General features: G+C 44.5%; 1 protein-coding gene across 2 annotated transcripts in view; it reads right to left on the minus strand.

Moving 5' to 3' along the window:
• Positions 1-13279: 13279 nt before the first annotated feature.
• Positions 13280-20202, minus strand: part of ELMOD3 (ELMO domain containing 3) — a 37174-nt gene continuing 30251 nt past the window's right edge. For both annotated transcript variants that reach the window (XM_088443348.1, XM_088443347.1), the window contains exons 12-13: positions 19875-20002; positions 13280-15037 (exon numbers count right to left, since the gene is read on the minus strand). In XM_088443348.1, the coding sequence (XP_088299474.1) occupies positions 14817-15037; positions 19875-20002 (349 nt within the window). In that variant the 3' untranslated portion in view covers positions 13280-14816. The remainder of the gene's footprint in view (positions 15038-19874; positions 20003-20202) is intronic.

A 20202-nucleotide genomic window follows, 5' to 3' on the forward strand; every position in this document is an offset into this window, starting at 1 on the left:
GCCACTAACCACCGGGGCATACACCACCCTGCTGCATGCACCAAACAATGCCCAGCATTTCCCTTATGCTCCAGCATTGTTATTGTACCTGCTCATCCCTGTCTCTTTATGCCACCTTGTTGTTCTACTTTGTTAAATAAACCAAAGAACTGGAAAAGCTGTACAACATGTGGACTAACCGCCACCAGCATACATATATTTACATCACGCCATCGATCAAGTTACGGACCCCAGTGTCCTTCCCTGGTCACTCTGCCAATAGGTCACGATGCCCAGGCGCACTCTGCTAATACTTTACCCATACAGGGGAGATGCAATTGGAAGTTGCAAGGGGCATGGGGCGCTAAATCGTGCCATTGTTTCCTGGGCGTGCTGAAGCCAGTGGCTGCGTCTCTATACATAGCTTCCCTGGCTTCAGCTGCATTAAATCATGAAACCACCTGAAGGTTACTCAGATGACTGATGGTCACGCAGAGTGATCCAATACTGTGTCCTCAATTGCAGCAGCAGATCACAGAAGCCGGCAGGAGGCGTTTATTTGCACAAGATGCCTCCTGCGGCAAACCATATTTTAATATCGCTGCTGCGAGCAAAGATGCAGCTACTATGCTAATAGGGTACAAGTCTAAATCAGGCCCATAGCCTCCAAACCTCTACATATTTGTTATACTAGAGCGTTCTTACAAGGGTAAGATAGGTCTCTCCTGACATCTACTGGCCAAAATAATACCTTCCAAGTCATATCGTCAATGGTCATCCATATGGAGTTTTAAACTGAGCGACTTGCTCATCTGTCTGTATCAAAAGCCCATACAATTAATAAAAATATATTATAGCCACCCTTAAACACAAACTTTTTATGGCCACAATTTATTAAATTAGTACTTTTACAGAGTATATAATCATATACAGTTTGGCAATTTGTTATACAATATTTCACTTTTGCAGTAATGAAATTCACCCTTTCAGGGACATGATTCTTCCAGTTGCTTGCTGCTACAGGGGCTATCCTTTACTTTGAAGGTTATACAACATACATAAATATTCTAAAATTCAGGAAATATCAGTAAGGAATGGATCAGTAATTCCCTCAATAAGATCAGGATCACAATGGTCTTTTTATGCATAAAGCCCAACTTTTATAGGCCTTATTCTATACACTGATGTTTTAAACTAAAGGCTTCAGGTGGAAAAATAAGGCTCTTCCTCAATGGATTAGGCTGAATATATATATATATATATACACACATTATTCTTGCACTCACATCTATTAAAACGTCCAAAAACGGAAGCTGTGGAAACACAGTATAAAGTACTGATGAGGTGGCATCGTTGCCCGGTTACATTGCATAAGTTTTCTCCAGGAGTGTCCCTGCTCTGTTGGCGATGTCATCAGGATAGGGCTTCGTTGTTCCACATTTGGTGGGACTGCCCATTGATCGTTCCGTTTTGGTAAGCGATTATAGCCTTGGCATCAGAGATTCTGGGTTCGCCTGTCCCGACTGGGCCTGATTTTTGGCTTTTATCACATTCGGATATACCCAGAGCAGTGATCCCAGTTCGTTGGCGTTCTTCTGTACTTTCTTCACCTTGGGAATGGTGCCAACGCTTGGATTTCTTTACGTCAATGGACAAAATCTTTTACTCAACTCCCGAAAAGCATTCGGACTATGTAGCACTATGTAAACCATGGATGGACTTTACATTTTCTGCCTCCTACAAGGATTTGATACCACAGGATCTAGTTTAATTATCAGCCCTGTCAGGCTATGAGATGTAGATTGAAACATTTGCTAACTAGACCATGAATGACCACATACTTTTACTATATGTTTTAGATATCTGCGTTCTGCCCTCTATTATTCCTGATGCCCCTCCCCCCCTTATAGTTTCCCCTGTGTATCCCTGTTATGTTTGTCTTGTCCTATGTTAATGTGTTTCTGACTATTGATTGTATTTTTCAAATCTATACTGTATACACAAGTTGGAAGTTGTAAATGTGTTTTTTGTGTGTTCAGTTTTTTATATTGAGTCTGGAAAGAGGGCACTCACCAAATTATGTAGCTCATCATCCAATGCCAATAATGCCACGTCTCAACGTTTTGGTTCCTGCTGAACCTTCGTCAGGATGGCCAATAATACAGCAACGTCAAAAAGATTAACAAACATCAGGTACGTACAGTATATATATGGAGGCAGCGTCCATCCAGGTGAGTGCGCTTGGGGGATTAATTGCCTTATGTGTGTATGTAACTTTACCCCTGATGACGGGCGGCTGCCCGAAATGTTGGATTAAAGAGTGATTTCTATTGCATTTAAAAGACGTCTCAGTACCGCCCTCATTTCATTTACTGCTTATGGGATATAGGCCCTCATCCAGAGGCAGTCGCAAGAAGCGAGCGCTCGCTCCGAATGAGGGCGGCCGCTTGTGGTTTGAAGTGCGGCCTCCTGGTCGCTAGCTAAGCTGTGGGTTACCACCCACAGCTTTAGCGATCGACCAGGTTGATGGTCGCGATGGATCAGGGCTTGCGACGAGACCCTAAGGTTGGGTCTCGGCAACCGCAAGCCCCTGGGAGCTTCCTGCTCTGAAACCACCCCTCCCTGCAAAGCCTACAAAACGGGGCGAGCTGTCGATCAACATCGACAGCCGCCCCTATTGTAGTGAGCTCCGGAGCGAATTTCCCTCTCACTCCGGGGCTTGTATACGCGCAGTGCGGCCACTGCGCATGCGCAGGGCCTAAACATCGTCCTGGTTGCGAGCGCTCAGCGCTTGCGACCAGGTCTGAATGAGGGCCATAGTCCTATGGAGGGCACCAACGTAATTATCAAGTGACTTGTTCTTATGCGAGTCCTGGAGATTCTCATGTTTTATAATAAATAAAATATATATATATATATATAATTTAACAATTACAGTGGTAGGTTGCAGCGGCACTCAACCTCCAAAGATAGTACAATTAGACAGACTACACCCTGCTGCTACAGATTCCGGAGATACTCTGGTAATGCAGTGGGCACCCCCCACAGCTAACCCCACCAAGAGGAGTGAGTGCCGGTATTGGGACTGACGTGTTTGTGTGTGTATGTGTGTATATATATATATATACATATACACACACACACGAGGGCTACTATTAATAATATAATCATCACCTCTTCCTGTATACAGGCAGGCCCCGGAAACCCCCCATTGCTTGAAGATGGGATCAGCATTCCCATTGGCCCATACATACTGCCGCACCTACTAGGCTGTGAGAGCAGCTTAGGGGGGTGACTGCATGGACCAATAGGATACCACAAGCAGGGCTGCCTTCCCATTGGCCTGTGCTACTGTGACTGTTGAAAACTGAGGAAGGGGTCTCTCCTAAGTCACTTGTTCCGTGTCTCCCCTTAAATTTGGATTGAACGACGACTAGTGCAAGAAGTGAATGAACTAAAGCTGGGTACACATTAGACGATGTGCAAACGACGCCATGGTCGTCCCGATTTCACTTGAACTCCCAGACAAACGATATAAACACCGTGCAATCTTCCAAACGATAGATCGTTGCAGGGGCATGTCTAAGTGGCAATAGAGGTGCATTATACACATGGATATCACTAGGTACATAGGCATCAGCAGTACACATGGGAGAATAGGGGTGCAGGCATGCTGTATGGACATCACCTTAAACATACCAGAGAAGTTCAGAACGGGCTGGGACTGCAGATAAAATCCTCTAGATGCTCCTGATGCGTCCTCTCTCAAACGACAATCCAGCCACAAAATGGAGTAGATGGGAGTGCCTAAGGTGACGTCCACATCAGCCAGGTTGGAACTATATATTAATCATCGTCCAAGAGTGCGTACACATTGCACATTTTGCAGACAATCGTTGATGGTATCTTCAGATTGAGCGGCAGGTACGGCAGATCTTCAGATGAGACGGACGACCCGCGGGGGCACACACAGTGCGTACACAATGGACGATTTGAACAATTTGTCGTTTCGATCCGCCAGAAAATTGGCAAGTAGTTTACAAAAAAAATCACCTACTGTGTACCCAGCTTAATTATATTTTAAAGGGAATTTAAGGAAATTTGCTTCTCATTCTTCCACTGCCATGAATCATTGTACACTCATCTGTAGTGCAGAAATACGGACAATTTATTCCTAGCTGATAATGACAGTGAATGTTGCCATCTATTGCCGCTTAATATTTTTCTGAGGTAAATGGTTTGCCATAAAAATGTTCTGAAAAATTATGTTTTCAGAGATAATAATTTCCAGAGACAAGGTTAGGTTCCTGAAAACTAAGCGGCTGTGCACTTTTCTTTTTAATAACATGGCAACAAGTCTACATTAATTGACTTTACTGGGTCAGGCATACAGGCATCGGAAAACACCTCCTAGTGGCTTCACTGTAAAATTACAGGATTTGTTTTTCTCCGGCATAGATAATATTGAACACACAATAGGTAACTATGGACCCGATTTAGGTTGGTTCGCACGCAGCCGGCCGATGTTTGCAATCTGCGCACCCGTATAAGACGCTGTGCGCAAACCAGGTGGTGCGATCGGGAATGCAATCGCAGCCAGTACGTACACCCATCACTGATTAACAGGAAGTGGCGTTTGTGGGGGGTGATGGTCATGCGAACGCAGGCGTGTCAGGGCATTCAAACGCCGTTGCAGGGGCGTGCATAATTTATTCAGTGAACCCATACGCAGTCTGAGTACTCACTGCGTGCAGGAAGTTTATTAACTTATGCGGCAGGGTCATGTCAACCACAAGTATGCGTGTAGCTCTGATGCTACCGATGATTTCGCATACTTGCACATTAGTACGGATGTGAGAATAGGGTAAGGGGGTGGCTTTATGTAGTGTTGGGCGTCTGCATCTTGTGCTGCGAGGGCACTACGAATGCATTCATTAGCATATATTTGCAGCGGCCGTGTGCGTGCGAACGTAGCTTTGCGATCCAACCTGAATCAGGCCCTATATTCCAAGCACATCAGATTGAATTGTAATGATTTGCGATTTCAGTGTGTTACACCCATTGGATGCACAGGTTTGGTGATGTTCTATGTGATTGAAGGCACTATCCTCGGGGCAGGAACAAAGAACAGTTGCCTTTTCCCCTAGAAGTTCAGGAGACTCACAAATTTCAGGGAGCTCTGATGGACAGAGCCATCCATTTAATTTGTGAAGAATTGCATCATCGTGACACCTCCGATGCTGGAAACCATTGCATTAATCGGCAAAGGATAGGGTCACAATTATGCTTATCCTGAGTGAAGTCAGACAATTCGGGGAAATTGGCCAATGTTTTTGTTTGCCAGTGTGTGATGGGGCAGGACTTGTGATGCTTAGCCCCATCCCTTCTCTGATTAGCCCACCACATTCTTGTGACCCACAGTAGCGATGCCCATCAATGGCTCAAGCTAAGTTCATGTATGAGTTTTGAGTTTGTATGTCACCAAGATAGTGAATGCAATTAAGAGTCATTCTAAATATATAAGAGCTCATTGGAGGAGTTTGGCGCAGAGGGAAGTGAGAGCTTGGAAACCTGAATTGAGAAACTACTAGCAGGAGCATGTAACCCAGTCTGCCACTCAGAACCCAAGGGTTAAAGGTGGCAATCTAAACAGGAAATCTATACCGTCAATAGGGATGGCTATTAAATGGTTCACCATCGATGGCAGGAAAAAATTTACAATTTGACTGAAAGCCTCTGACTGCTTGAGCCATTGATGGGCATCGCTACTGTGGGTCACAAGAATGTGGTGGGCCAATCAGAGAAGAGGTGGGGCTAAGCATCACAAGTCCTGCTCCATCACACACTGGCAAACAAAAACATTGGCAAATTTCTGCCATCGATGGGGCACAACCATGGGACCTCTACCCCTGTAGGCAAAACAATCACCCATTGGTGGCTAACCATCAATGGCCTACGGCATCCCTGTCACAGAAGAGGTGGGTGACAGTCCCAAGAGAGAGCATCAGCTCAAGCGCTACAGTGAGTGTGTGCAAGGGCAAGCTAACCATTCCCCTTTGAGATATGGATAACTATGGTTTACAGGTACAGTTTTGGGGGACGATCTCTGTGTGTGAGGAGGACACGCATCCTTTTTGCAGAAAGCGGTGCTTTAGGAGAAAACTGGGAAAATTAAAATGAATGTGGTTGCCCTATAGTGTTAGCTAGACAATACTTTCAGGTGACATTTTACTGTTCCCGCCATAGGCATTTGCAGAGGGATCCACAAGCCAGCAAAGCCCGGTGTATCCTCTTCTTACAGGGGCAGTACCATGGAAGTGGCTGTGTGCCTCTTAATCCACTCAGCAGACAAACGTGCATTTTTGCAGCTCGTACAGTGAGTATTACCATCTTCTTTCGGTTTACTCTGTAACCCGTTCTTTTTCTGACACACCAAGGTAAATGTTGAGTTCCTTCCTAATATATAAATTAGTACTTTGACCAAGCAATTGTAAAACATGGTATCAATTCCATCTCAACTGTACACCAGACTGGCTACAACAGCCAGACATTGTAGATAGTTTTGTTTAAATAGGCGCCTTGTAATGACCTAGCTCTCCGTGCTGTATTTGGTTCTTAAGATGTCTTGGAAAGGAACCATACAAATAAATATCACACTAGGGTTTTGACTTTTTCCAAGTCCAGATCAGGAAAATGATGTAATGCCCTGATCCATCCAAACTATGATCCAACTGAATTAGATCGTACTACAAACATGCCTGTTATCTGGACACCCCCGAGCCTTGAAAATTGGGACTAGCCCAGGAAAATATCCTGAATATTTGAGTTTTTGGTCAGATATCAAAATAACCATCTTGGGTCACTGCATTTCACTCATTTGAAACCATTTATCCCTTGCAGAACATCACTCATACAGAAACCTAGTAACATGCACTTGGCTGCACTATGGCTGATCACTCATAAAAAGTGTTATAGACAGAAATGTGATATCCCTGTTAGCATGTAGCCAGGCTGAGGTGTGACAGCTGCATCTAGAATGGTCATGTCACCGACTTACATCATAAGTAAGTCTTGTGATGTCATTCAGCCTGAGTATAGATATTAGTGCTTGAACACCTTACAGTCACTTATCAGCTGTAGATGAGCATATGTACCACTGTATACACTGGTTATTTCTTTGAATGCTCCATTTAATATCTCAAAGTCAAGCTGAAAATTATACTGTATTAAGTAGCCTACGTTTCAGAAAATATATGAAAAGTATTATAAAATGATATAGGAAAATATGTTTTAATGCCATCAGCCGATAGCTCAAACACATTTTTAGACTTAACCAGTTCCATTAAATTGTGTACTTTTCTTATTAACTTCATAAATGCAAACAATTTTGTATTCATGATACTACCTGTAACATGTTAAACAACGCTCATCAACTTTTCCTTGTTTAATGACATCCAGTTTAATTATTGTTTTTTTTTCGGGGGGTAATATAGAGATGGTCGGGAATTAAATAGATACAAACTATTTCCCACTGATTCTTAGGTCTTCCACAGGTAAAAGTTTAGGTATAATGATAGTACACAAAGTAGGCGAGGGCTAGGTATTAAAGGTTCCAAACTGGAGTGTGAGTGGCATTGTTATTATTATTCTTTATTTATATGGCGCCACAAGTGTTCCGCAGCGCCTTACATAGTACATAAAACCAGTAAGTGAACAAGAACCAAGTAACTTACAGTACATTACAGTGCAGGACAAGGACACGACTTATATACATTGCTGCAATAGCCATTAAAGCGCTAACACTAAGCAGCAGGGAGTTGGCAGAGACGTGTTAGGTGCCCTTTTGGGGAGTAGAGAGTAGAAGAAACTGTAAAAGAGAAGCACATGAGGGAAGAGGTCCCTGCTCGTGAGAGCTTACATTCTAAAGGGGAGTTTTTTTACAGAAAGGGAAGATAGGGAGGAAAGAGCATGAGGTGGGTTAGGAGGAGTGCTGAAAGGCCTTGATGAAGTAGTGGGTCTTGAGCCCATTTGAAGATTTGTAGAGAGGTAGAGAGTCTGATGGGGAGAGGGAGAGCATTCCAAAGGTGGGGAGTAGCACGGGCAAAATCTTGGATGCGGGAGTGGGAGAAAGTAATCAGTTGGCAAGAGAGGCGGCATGCATTTGTTGAGCGAAGTGGACGGGCGGCAGTGTGAAGGGAAAGAAGGTCAGAAATGTATGTGGGAGAGGATTTGGTGAGGGCTTTGTAGGAGAGTGTAAGAACCTTGATTTGGCATCTGAAGGGGAAGGGGAGCATGTGTAAGGCTTGAAGGAGTGGGGAAGCAGATGTAGAACGTCTGGAGAGGAAGATGAGCCGAGCAGCAGCATTGAGAACAGATTGTAGTGGAGAGAGGTGAGAGACTGGGAGGCCAGCTAGGAGAAGGTTACAGTAGTCCAATCTGGAGATGACCAGTGAGTGGATGAGAGGAAGGTTCTAATCCTGGAGATAGTTTTTAGGTGGAAACGGCAGGACTGCGAGAAGTGCTGAATGTGTGGTTTAAAGGAGAGGGAGGAGTCTAGGATAACTCCAAGACAGCGCACTTTGGGGCTAGAGGAGATAGTTGTGCCATCAATAGATAATGAAATTGTGGGAAGTGAGGTAGTGGAAGAGGGAGGGAAGATGATCAGCTCAGTCTTAGGACATGTTAAGTTTAAGAAAGCGCTGGGACATCCAGAGAGAGACAGCTTGAGATATGGGTGAGGAGCGAGGGGGAGAGCTCAGGGGTGGAAAGGTAAATTTGAGTATCATCAGCATAGAGATGATATTGGAGGTCAAAGGAGTTTATGAGTTCACCAAAAGAGGACGTATAAATGGAGAAAAGGAGCGGTCCAAGAACAGAGCCTTGGGGAACTCCTATATATGCCCTAATGTTACAATTCTAAGCATTGTCTGTTCTGATTTTTGTGTTTTATTTCTGTGTGTCAAATTGATAGTTCTGGCACCTTATGCCTAGAATTGCGCTAACCACACAGAGAGCTTGTCACATTGTATTTTGATCCTGCATATCCAGATCTCACTTCATCAATCTAGACTGTAAGCTCTCCAGTTCAGGAACCCATCCCATGCATGTTTAAAATACTGGCATTGCATACACCAGTGGTCCCACAAAGTTGGTGGTATTGCCCCCTTGGGGTAGCTACCCAGAGGTGGAGATTGGATTTTGGTACTTAATGGTTGCTGTTTTTTGTTAATATCCTCAATTGGGCATAGATGCTGGGGACGAGCAGAGTGGCAACAAAGTGCCGCCGTGAAGGCAGCTTCTGAGGTGGATACCCAGATTGCGCGGGACCATGCCTCAAAGTAACAGTGGCCGACAAATCTCTTGGCAGCCCTGGGGATGAATTTATGGCACCAAGGGCACAGGCCTGAAAAAGATTACTATATGCCCTAACAGATTTTTACACATACTATAATGAAAAAGTTTAACTAATGGTGCATACACACGGTCAGATTTTCCTTCAGATCTGAACGATAACGATTTAAAAAATCGTTCAATCGTTCATATCAGAAGGAAAATCTGACATATCTGTCAGATGAACGATTTGAACGATGCGCGTTCCCGATGGTCAGATAACGATATCTGACATCTGATGTGTTTGCAGTCAGACTTCGACGATTCCGTTCATTTTAATGCAGTCAGAAATCGTTCAAATCTTTGGTAAAATCGTTCATCTGACAAATCTGACCATGTGTATGCTCCATAACTAATAAATCAGCCACTCTGTCAGGGACTGAGGACATTTAATGTTACCATGGGCTCAAGCAATAAGGCCTTATACTAACAACCGTTTGGAGAAATATCATTCTACGAGCAGAAGGACCTATTAAGACTAATACAGTATATTCTTACTGGGTATATTTTCCATTCTAAGTATTGCAGGGAACACATAACACAGTTAGTGTCAGACACAGGAAACCTCAGCCAAAGAGAATGAAGGAGACTGGCTTTTTGTGGGCTGAGGTTTCAAAGCAGTATATAATAACTTCTACCTTCTGTGAGCATCTGACGGCCCCCTCTGGTTGTGCTAAAACCAATGTTGGACACTTATAACCAGTTGACGTAGTTCTAAGGCATCTTATAATATATATTTTTAGTTTAGCATATTTTGCAGTGATTTTGATAGATATAACGGTTTAGTTGATGCATTACCTTTGCTGAAGCATACGCCGGACTCTTCCCGTTTCTAGCAATCGCCAGCACTAGAACTTTGCAGCTACCAGGGTAAAACATTTAAGTGGGAAAACATCTTCATTACAATCACACTGGTGTGTTATGTTGACACGCAGCAAGTTTGTGCACTTGTGGCCTGCACGCAGGTTAAGGAGCCAATCAGAAGCAACATAAGTCAGAACGCAGCCTATGAAGTCACTGAGCCAGTGACAGAGAGCGTGCAGGCCACAGCAACACTATAATAACACAGGGCAAAATGGAGGACAGTCTCCCTCTCACACACGTTTTCACAAAGTCTGTTTTTTCTCTTAAAACTACAGCTGAAGTTCAGACTGTTCTGTATAAACGAGCTTTGGGTGTGGAAGGTCTAAAAATACTTAAACATGACAAGAGCAACTAACAACATTCACAAATATATAAATGTGGCCAAGTCAATTGAACTTATCAGAATTAAATATATTTGCGTTACCCAGAGATGTACAGTCAGGAATCCATTTGAAGGACGCTGCAGTCAGCCCCTCCTCATGGAAAATACAGTGTCAGATCTACGCTTCCTCTAAGGATGGGAGATGGGATAATCATATAAAAGAACAAGCTTTATTGTGTTTAATGCTGGCCACACACGCTGCAATAATAGTACATTTTACCCATATAGAAGCGTTATTGGCCCCAAAATGACGGAATGAGTATGATCAGGCATGTTACTGAGGCTTCATTGTGGTAATATAACAGCTATTGGACTGTTCAGGCATCATACAACCTTATCCTACCTCAGTGACTGTGGAAGAGAACTGGGGACTCAGTCCAAATGTCTCCCCTGCAATGGTGGCATTGCAATGTGTATAGTTAGAACCAACTAAGTGTGCACTTAACGTTACCAAATATTGCTTACAAATTATCCAAGTAATGAAGGCCGCAGAGGGCTGTGTAGACTCTGTTGTCCTGCATTACCCAACACGCGCCACAGAACAGTTACTTACAACAACAAAAGTACACACAAGGGAGTGCTATAATAAAAAGTTACAAATTAATTTAATATAGCATGATTGTTAGGATATGTTTTACACCTTGCATATAATAAAACCACTTAATATGGCCAAAGATAATTTAAATAAATAAAAACTAGTAGAAAATAGGGCAAAATCGCCTCAAGAAGAACAAATATAAAGTCCACTATGCCTTTAGAAGGCCGTTTAGAATGCAGAGATCCACTTTGTGAATTAACATGTACATTTATCCAGGTATACAATATAAGGATCAATAAACCCAAATGCTGGCTTTTCAAGCTCAACCTCCTCACCGTGAATCAGCCTCACCACCTTGAGGTGTAAAACGTATCCTAACAAACATGCTATATTAAATGAATTTGTAACTTTTTATTATAGCGCTCCCATGTGTGTAATTTTTCTGTTGTGTATTTAGTGTTTCCAGAATCTTTTTGGGAGCTGCAATACGGGTAACAATTGATTATTAATATATATACATTTTTGCGCCTGATCTAGATATTCAGTTACTTACAAGCATGTCCTCTAAGCCCTCAGCACAATGCTGCTGTATGTACGCCCCCGGCCTAACCACACAACAATTTACAGTGTTTCATAAGAAAGAAACAAAAACTAAAGTGCAGGCAATTAACAATATTGAGGACGTTAGTTGTAAAGACAACTAATGGCAAGTTTCCTAATATAATAGAGCTAGCATATACAAATACAAAATAACAAGCTTAATGTTTTCTGAATCGACAAAGGAGAAAACTGCGATTCCCATTCTGCACACCACAATACCCGTCACTGAGCCCATCAGGAGATTCACTAATGGAGATGCTTGGCATGTATGTTTGCAAGCTATTGTCCTCCTCCTATCATTTATCATGTGATTTTCAGTGCCTAAAAAGGCAATGATAAATTAGGGATGGTCATCGACCATCAATAGTTAAGAACCATTGATGGTTCACTACCGATGGTCGGGCCATCGATGGTAAATATCTAAAGGCAGACAGGGACCAGAAGTTATTTTTCTTGTTCCCGACATCATGGGGCTCAGCCCCGCCCCCTGGCGGCCCGCTCCTAATGCCGACAGGCCCACGCTGATCCCCCCGGCAGCGGTGGCCGTCGAAGGGTGGAAACCTTCGATGGTTCACCAAAGATGATTTTGTGCCATCAATGGTAACGATCAATGGGCAGCCCATCGATGACCATCCCTATGATAAATGTTACAAGGAGGGCGATAGCATGGAAACCTCCCATAAACACTTGTGAATATCGCAAGGTACCTATTTATATTGGATAAACTTTTATAATCGGAGGTTCTTTAAAACCCATAGGGCCTGATTCAGACCCACTCGCGAGCGGCTGTCCGCTCGCAAGTGGGTCGATGTTATGGACTGAGCATGCGCACGACGGAGGGAGCTCCGTCGTGCGCATGCGCCAGACGCGACGAGCGAAGGAAAGTCCTTCGCTCGTTGTGTCCGATCAAAGGGGGCGTGCTGTCAATGTTGATTGACAGCACGCCCCCTTTGGTGGGCGTGCCGGGGGCGTGCCTCCTTGACGGGGGCGTTCCCACGGGAACGCCTCCCGTCAGAAGCCGGCCCACTGACATCACTAGTGATGTCAGTGGGAGTGATTTTGGCTCTGATAGAGCCAAAATCACTCCGGAGCTTGCGGTTGTAAACCTCAACCGCAGGCTCCGGCTCGCAATTTCGATGGTCGCGATGGTCTCGACCATCGCGGCCATCACAATGCACACTCGTATAGCCTGTGGGTGGTGACCCACAGCTATACGAGCGTCCAGGAGGACGCTCCATGAAAATGGAGCCCGGCCCTCATTCAGAGCGTGCGCTCTGCTCAGAGCGTACGGCTCTGAATGAGGGCCATAGTCTCTTCTGTGACAATCCCAGCATACATACTTCATAGTCAATGGTTTAAAAATACATCTACTGATAATGACAACACAAGTTTCTGGGAATAATTTACGCTGGTCGTCCCATTTGTGAGGAGCAGTTCCATTTGGAGTAATTGGTGAACCGCCATCAATATGTAAACACTGAACCGCACCATCCCGTATGAAATAACATGTCAGCATGCTACGGATGCACAAATTACTTTTTTTAATGGAAAAATGTACATTTGAATTCAGCAAATACCACATTTAAAGTAAAATCAGCATGATGTTGGTAAATATGCTAATAATGTGATGGAATGACAGAATTGTGCAATGCTCAGTCACATTATACCTGCTGGTTCCTCCCCATACCTAAAAAAATAAATAATTGTTAAAAAATAAAACTATCCCAAACCGAACAATTCACATTTCATGGTCTCTTTTCAGAGCAGAAACTGGCCTTTTGGCTAAAGGGTTCCCTAAAGATGGCAGCTGGTCCCCCGAGGTGCAAAGCTGCCCAAACACAGGCAAATCAATGATTAAACACATGTATCAAAAAACATGTGGCAAAATGTACAAAAGTAAAATTTAGCACTTGCCCCCAAATGGCTGGATAACGTTAAAGCCCCTGGCTGTCCCATAGCTATATAAAGGGCTTCATCTAGCAGTCACAAATGGTGTGACACAGAAGCCTGTGTATTATGTATTTATGACGAGTAAAAGCACCCGCAACACATAGCTGTCTGGTGATTTGGCACCATCACCCAACCACCAGACCAGGGAACAATTTGGTCACGGCATATTGTAGTGGACATGGGAGGGGGTCATCATTAAGGGTTTTCACCATATCCCACCCAATAGGATTAAACTGGATCACATTTGGACCTGGTATGATGTACAATGTTTTGTCACTTGAGTAGAATTAACCAATCACACCTTGTGTGGGCAGCATACATGCACCAGGACTGGTCTGCACTTATCTATCATACAGAGGGAAGCCAAGCCCGGGGAAATTTTGGTACTGTCTAAAACCAATTCACAGGGCTTATCCGGGGTATATATTAGGGAATCCCAAACTACAGGCTCCACAATTCATATTTTTGTTCTTGGTGCTTGATTTGAATAGAAGTTCCTGGAATAATCAGAGGCTCAGACAATTCTGTAATGTAAAATAGCATCTGGTATAGATACTTGGGGGTCTACATACTAAGCCTTGGATGGAGATAAAGCACCAACCAATCAGCTCCCAACTGTCATGTTACAGGCTGTGTTTGAAAAATGACATTTAGGAGCTGATTGGCTGGTACATAGACCCCCTTGGAGTGAGAACGGCCTCTGTATTACAATTTTCTATTCTATTTGTCACTGCTGAGTACATATCAGACCTGAGCTATACTATATAAATTTACCTTCATCATAATTATCCTAGCCAAGTGCAAATTTCCCAATTGCTGTATGTGCCATATATGTTTCCTGCACTAGGCTCAGCCTGGGTAAGAAGCCCTGAGCACTTTACATTCTGCAGCTTAGGGTTTACATGTGTTGCACATGAGCTATAAACTATGCTCTATGTAAGAAGTGCACACATGTTGCTGTACTCTGCAGGCTACTGTAGGTTCTTCACAACCTCCCCCACTGCAGACATGGATAATGATCATTTAGCAGACACCGGACATGGATGAGCAGATAATCCCAGCAGCTGGGTTTTCCTTAAGTACTACCACTGTGCCCACATCATGCCCCAAGTCTCAAATTAGCCTGTCCTCCTGCACTTGTTGCTCACAGACCCCTGTAAAGCAGATCCCCCCCGTTTCTCCCTGGCTCCCTCCGTGGTTGGAGATCCGTTGTTCGTTGGGGTTGTTTGCCCAGATTTCCAGGGGCAAATCCTTGGGCAGAGGCCGCTCTGTTAGATGGACATCCAGCTGGCGCAACAGTTCTCTTGGCTTCCTCTTGGCAAGGGCTTCAACCTCTACAACAGGAAATAAGAGCAGAAGTGACCCAGCCTCTAAATAGTGATAACATGGCGGCTGAACACAAATTAGAGTACAAACCCTGGACGTCTTTGTGGTTTATACTAACGTTAGTTAGCCTTATGCGTTTACGTGGCCTTAAGTAGCAAATATAATTAGACTCCTGTACGCTCTGTTAATTGAATCAGTTCAACACATCTATTTTACATTTTTAGTAAACGTTTCTGGTCTGTGGCACAATCATGACTACAAAATGTAAGACATTAATATTTCATCATCACTGGCTGCAGGCAGAGCTGGTTATTGCTCGTGTGGCTATCAGAGGAAGCTGCCCCAGAGAGTCCCAGACAGGGAAATATCAAGGACAGTTCCTCCCAAACTGGGAAAAACACAATTGTGAGGAAAAAGTAAAAAGTTACCTCAGAACTACACTGGATCGGTAACATCGAGTAACATCGGCCCCTCACACAAAATTACAGCAGCCCTGACCTTACTTATAAATTGCTAACCTAGTTGCACGCAGTGAGTAGTCAGGCTGCGTAGGAAATCGCAGTGGCTAATTTATGCACGCCCACACAACGGCGTTCAAATGGACAGGCACACCTGCGTTTCTCCAACCACTCCCCCGTCACCATCCCCAAACGCTCACTGCCTGTCAATCACTCTGCGATTGCTCTGCGTCGTCTGCTTGAACTGAGCCTTTGCGCACTGCGATGCATACGCATGTGCCGTACACAACAATCGGCCAACTGCGAGCGCTGTTGCAGTTGCGATCCTTAATGAACCAGGCCCTAAGGACATAAATCTGACACAGGGAGAAGTCATTTGCCCATTTCAGTAAGGACACCAGGTGATTTACCTTTTGGTTAAGTGAAAAAGGTCTAAACAAAAATTAAAAAGTGATCTATACACCTCACACTAACGCTAAGTAAAGTCTCCTCATTCATTGCCACTGCCAGTAGTGGTCATGATGAAAGTGGTCATAGTTGGGCAAAAATTTCTGCCTGTATCAGGTGAACCCCAGATGCCCGTAGCAGGCAACTAACATTTTCCTGGAGCTGGCGCAGTAATTCTAGTTACTCACCCTCTGATAATCGTTACCATGCCAGGATACATCCCCTCCCTATGCAGGGCACTACAAACGGCCAGCGTGAGGTTCTATGGGGCCATTTGTAAACGCAAAAGCACTGAACCAATTTATATGGCGCCAAAATTTCTATATGGAGGATCTCTGACATCCCACATATATGAGGCAGGGATGAACTCTGCACAAAACTCACCAGGATGCGTTCCATTACACGTCAATATGCTCAAACTACAAAAGGCATTTGAGGCTGGGGGACCAGACATCCCAATGGACAGTCACTAGATTCGGTCTCTCCAAAGCCCATATATTACACGGTAGCCAACACCATTCATTGCCACCAATATTGGGACATAACTTCTGTCCTCATAGAACCATGGTTTACAGTAAACACAGATACATCTCCTCTCCCTCTCATGGTCCATGACATTTATTTTATTATTAACTTTAATAGAGCACATTTCTAAAAACTGCGTCTTTATCTCAGGTAATAAGATAAAATTACAAAATGTACAACAATTTATTCTCCTGTCTCCTTCACTACCAAATATCTGTCATGTAATTAGCCCAAGAAGAAGAAATCTGGCAGGTTCATCCCCAAGTTTTCTACACACACCTGTCCTATTGAAGGAATCTCAGTTGCCCCTATACAAACGGGTACGCCAGAAATACGTGTGATCAGCACTCAGGCGTATGGCACAGAATATCATAGAGGAGCTCAGAATATGGGGCACTATGCACTCGCGTCTCAGCAGGGTTTGGGAGCACCCTCTCACCACAAAGCAACGTGTGACCTAGTCTGTCACTGTACCACTGCAGAGCAGCGTCTAATTCTCCCAAGCACTTTGCTATCAGCACTTCTCCAGGAAGGCTTGCTCCTGTATCCACCGGCCTAATTCTCCCAAGCATTTTGCTATAAGCATTTCTCCAGGAAGGTTTGCTCCTATATCCACCGGCCTAATTCTCCCAAGCACTTTGCTATCAGCACTTCTCCAGGAAGGCTTGCTCCTGTATCCACCGGCCTAATTCTCCCAAGCATTTTGCTATAAGCATTTCTCCAGGAAGGCTTGCTCCTATATCCACCGGCCTAATTCTCCCAAGCACTTTGCTATAAGCATTTCTCCAGGAAGGCTTGCTCCTGTATCCACCGGCCTAATTCTCCCAAGCATTTTGCTATAAGCATTTCTCCAGGAAGGCTTGCTCCTATATCCACCGGCCTAATTCTCCCAAGCACTTTGCTATAAGCATTTCTCCAGGAAGGCTTGCTCCTATATCCACCGGCCTAATTCTCCCAAGCATTTTGTTATAAGCATTTCTCCAGGAAGGATTGCTCCTATATCCACCGGCCTAATTCTCCCAAGCACTTTGCTATAAGCACTTCTCCAGGAAGGATTGCTCCTATATCCACCGGCCTAATTCTCCCAAGCACTTTGCTATAAGAATTTCTCCAGGAAGGATTGCTCCTATATCCACCGGCCTAATTCTCCCAAGCACTTTGCTGTCAGCACTTCTCCAGGAAGGCTTGCTCCTATATCCACCAGCCTAATTCTCCCAAGCACTTTGCTATAAGCATTTCTCCAGGATTGATTGCTCCTATATCCACCGGCCTAATTCTCCCAACCACTTTGCTGCAGCACTTCTCCAGGAAGGCTTGCTCCTATATCCACCGGCCTAATTCTCCCAAGCACTTTGCTATAAGCACTTCTCCAGGAAGGCTTGCTCCTATATCCACCGGCCTAATTCTCCCAAGCACTTTGCTATAAGCACTTCTCCAGGAAGGATTGCTCCTATATCCATCGGCCTAATTCTCCCAAGCACTTTGCTATAAACATTTCTCCAGGAAGGCTTGCTCCTATATCCACCGGCCTAATTCTCCCAAGCATTTTGTTATAAGCATTTCTCCAGGAAGGATTGCTCCTATATCCACCGGCCTAATTCTCCCAAGCACTTTGCTATAAGCACTTCTCCAGGAAGGATTGCTCCTATATCCACCGGCCTAATTCTCCCAAGCACTTTGCTATAAGCATTTCTCCAGGAAGGATTGCTCCTATATCCACCGGCCTAATTCTCCCAAGCACTTTGCTGTCAGCACTTCTCCAGGAAGGCTTGCTCCTATATCCACCAGCCTAATTCTCCCAAGCACTTTGCTATAAGCATTTCTCCAGGATTGATTGCTCCTATATCCACCGGCCTAATTCTCCCAACCACTTTGCTGCAGCACTTCTCCAGGAAGGCTTGCTCCTATATCCACCGGCCTAATTCTCCCAAGCACTTTGCTATAAGCACTTCTTCAGGAAGGCTTGCTCCTATATCCACCGGCCTAATTCTCCCAAGCACTTTGCTATAAGCACTTCTCCAGGAAGGATTGCTCCTATATCCATCGGCCTAATTCTCCCAAGCACTTTGCTATAAGCATTTCTCCAGGAAGGCTTGCTCCTATATCCACCGGCCTAATTCTCCCAAGCATTTTGTTATAAGCATTTCTCCAGGAAGGATTGCTCCTATATCCACCGGCCTAATTCTCCCAAGCACTTTGCTATAAGCACTTCTCCAGGAAGGATTGCTCCTATATCCACCGGCCTAATTCTCCCAAGCACTTTGCTATAAGCATTTCTCCAGGAAGGATTGCTCCTATATCCACCGGCCTAATTCTCCCAAGCACTTTGCTGTAAGCATTTCTCCAGGAAGGCTTGCTCCTATATCCACCGGCCTAATTCTCCCAAGCATTTTGTTATAAGCATTTCTCCAGGAAGGATTGCTCCTATATCCACCGGCCTAATTCTCCCAAGCACTTTGCTATAAGCACTTCTCCAGGAAGGATTGCTCCTATATCCACCGGCCTAATTCTCCCAAGCACTTTGCTATAAGCACTTCTCCAGGAAGGATTGCTCCTATATCCACCGGCCTAATTCTCCCAAGCACTTTGCTATAAGCATTTCTCCAGAAAGGATTGCTCCTATATCCACCGGCCTAATTCTCCCAACCACTTTGCTGCAGCACTTCTCCAGGAAGGCTTGCTCCTATATCCACCGGCCTAATTCTCCCAAGCACTTTGCTATAAGCACTTCTCCAGGAAGGCTTGCTCCTATATCCACCGGCCTAATTCACCCAAGCACTTTGCTGTCAGCACTTCTCCAGGAAGGCTTGCTCCTATATCCACCGGCCTAATTCTCCCAAGCACTTTGCTGTCAGCACTTCTCCAGGAAGGCTTGCTCCTATATCCACCAGCCTAATTCTCCCAAGCACTTTACTATAAGCATTTCTCCAGGAAGGCTTGCTCCTATATCCACCGGCCTAATTCTCCCAAGCACTTTGCTATAAGCACTTCTCCAGGAAGGCTTGCTCCTATATCCACCGGCCTAATTCTCCCAAGCACTTTGCTATAAGCACTTCTCCAGGAAGGCTTGCTCCTATATCCACCGGCCTAATTCTCCCAAGCACTTTGCTATAAGCACTTCTCCTGGAAGGATTGCTCCTATATCCACCGGCCTAATTCTCCCAAGCACTTTGCTATAAGCACTTCTCCAGGAACGTTTGCTCCTATATCCACCGGCCTAATTTTTCCACAGAACAAATTACTTTGTAAATTATTGATTCTTGCAAACTGTTTTCCTAAATGGTCTGCGGATATAACCGTCTCTTCTGTGTACCAGTACATGTGGCAAGCAGGACACGTGCCAGCTGTAATAGCAGTAAGAGGGAAATGTGTCGGAGATGAAGGTTTAGAAGCGGCTCCGCACGGTCACGCTCACCTTTGAGGATGAAGCCGGAGTCACTGATGGTTTTGTTCTGCGTTTTCCATAAATGGTAGAGGTGGTAGAAGATGGCCACATAGATGTCATTAAGCACAGCAAAGACCTGCTGCCTGCGGTTACACTCCCTGCAAGCACAAGAGGACAGCGCGCACTTATAGGTTACGTCACCTTTCTGTAATTACCCTCATAAATACATGGTCTTCAATATAAAATAAAAGTGTTCTGTGATTATGTGGTAGATGTTTCAAAGCACCTAGAGAGTGTAGACATGATCAAGTGTAGGAAGTTTTGCACTGCAACCAATCAGCTCCTAGCTAGCATTTCT

Source organism: Taudactylus pleione, unplaced genomic scaffold (genome assembly GCF_031769625.1).
Source record: "Taudactylus pleione unplaced genomic scaffold, aTauple2 ptg000329l, whole genome shotgun sequence".
NCBI classification, from domain to species: Eukaryota; Metazoa; Chordata; class Amphibia; order Anura; family Myobatrachidae; genus Taudactylus; species Taudactylus pleione.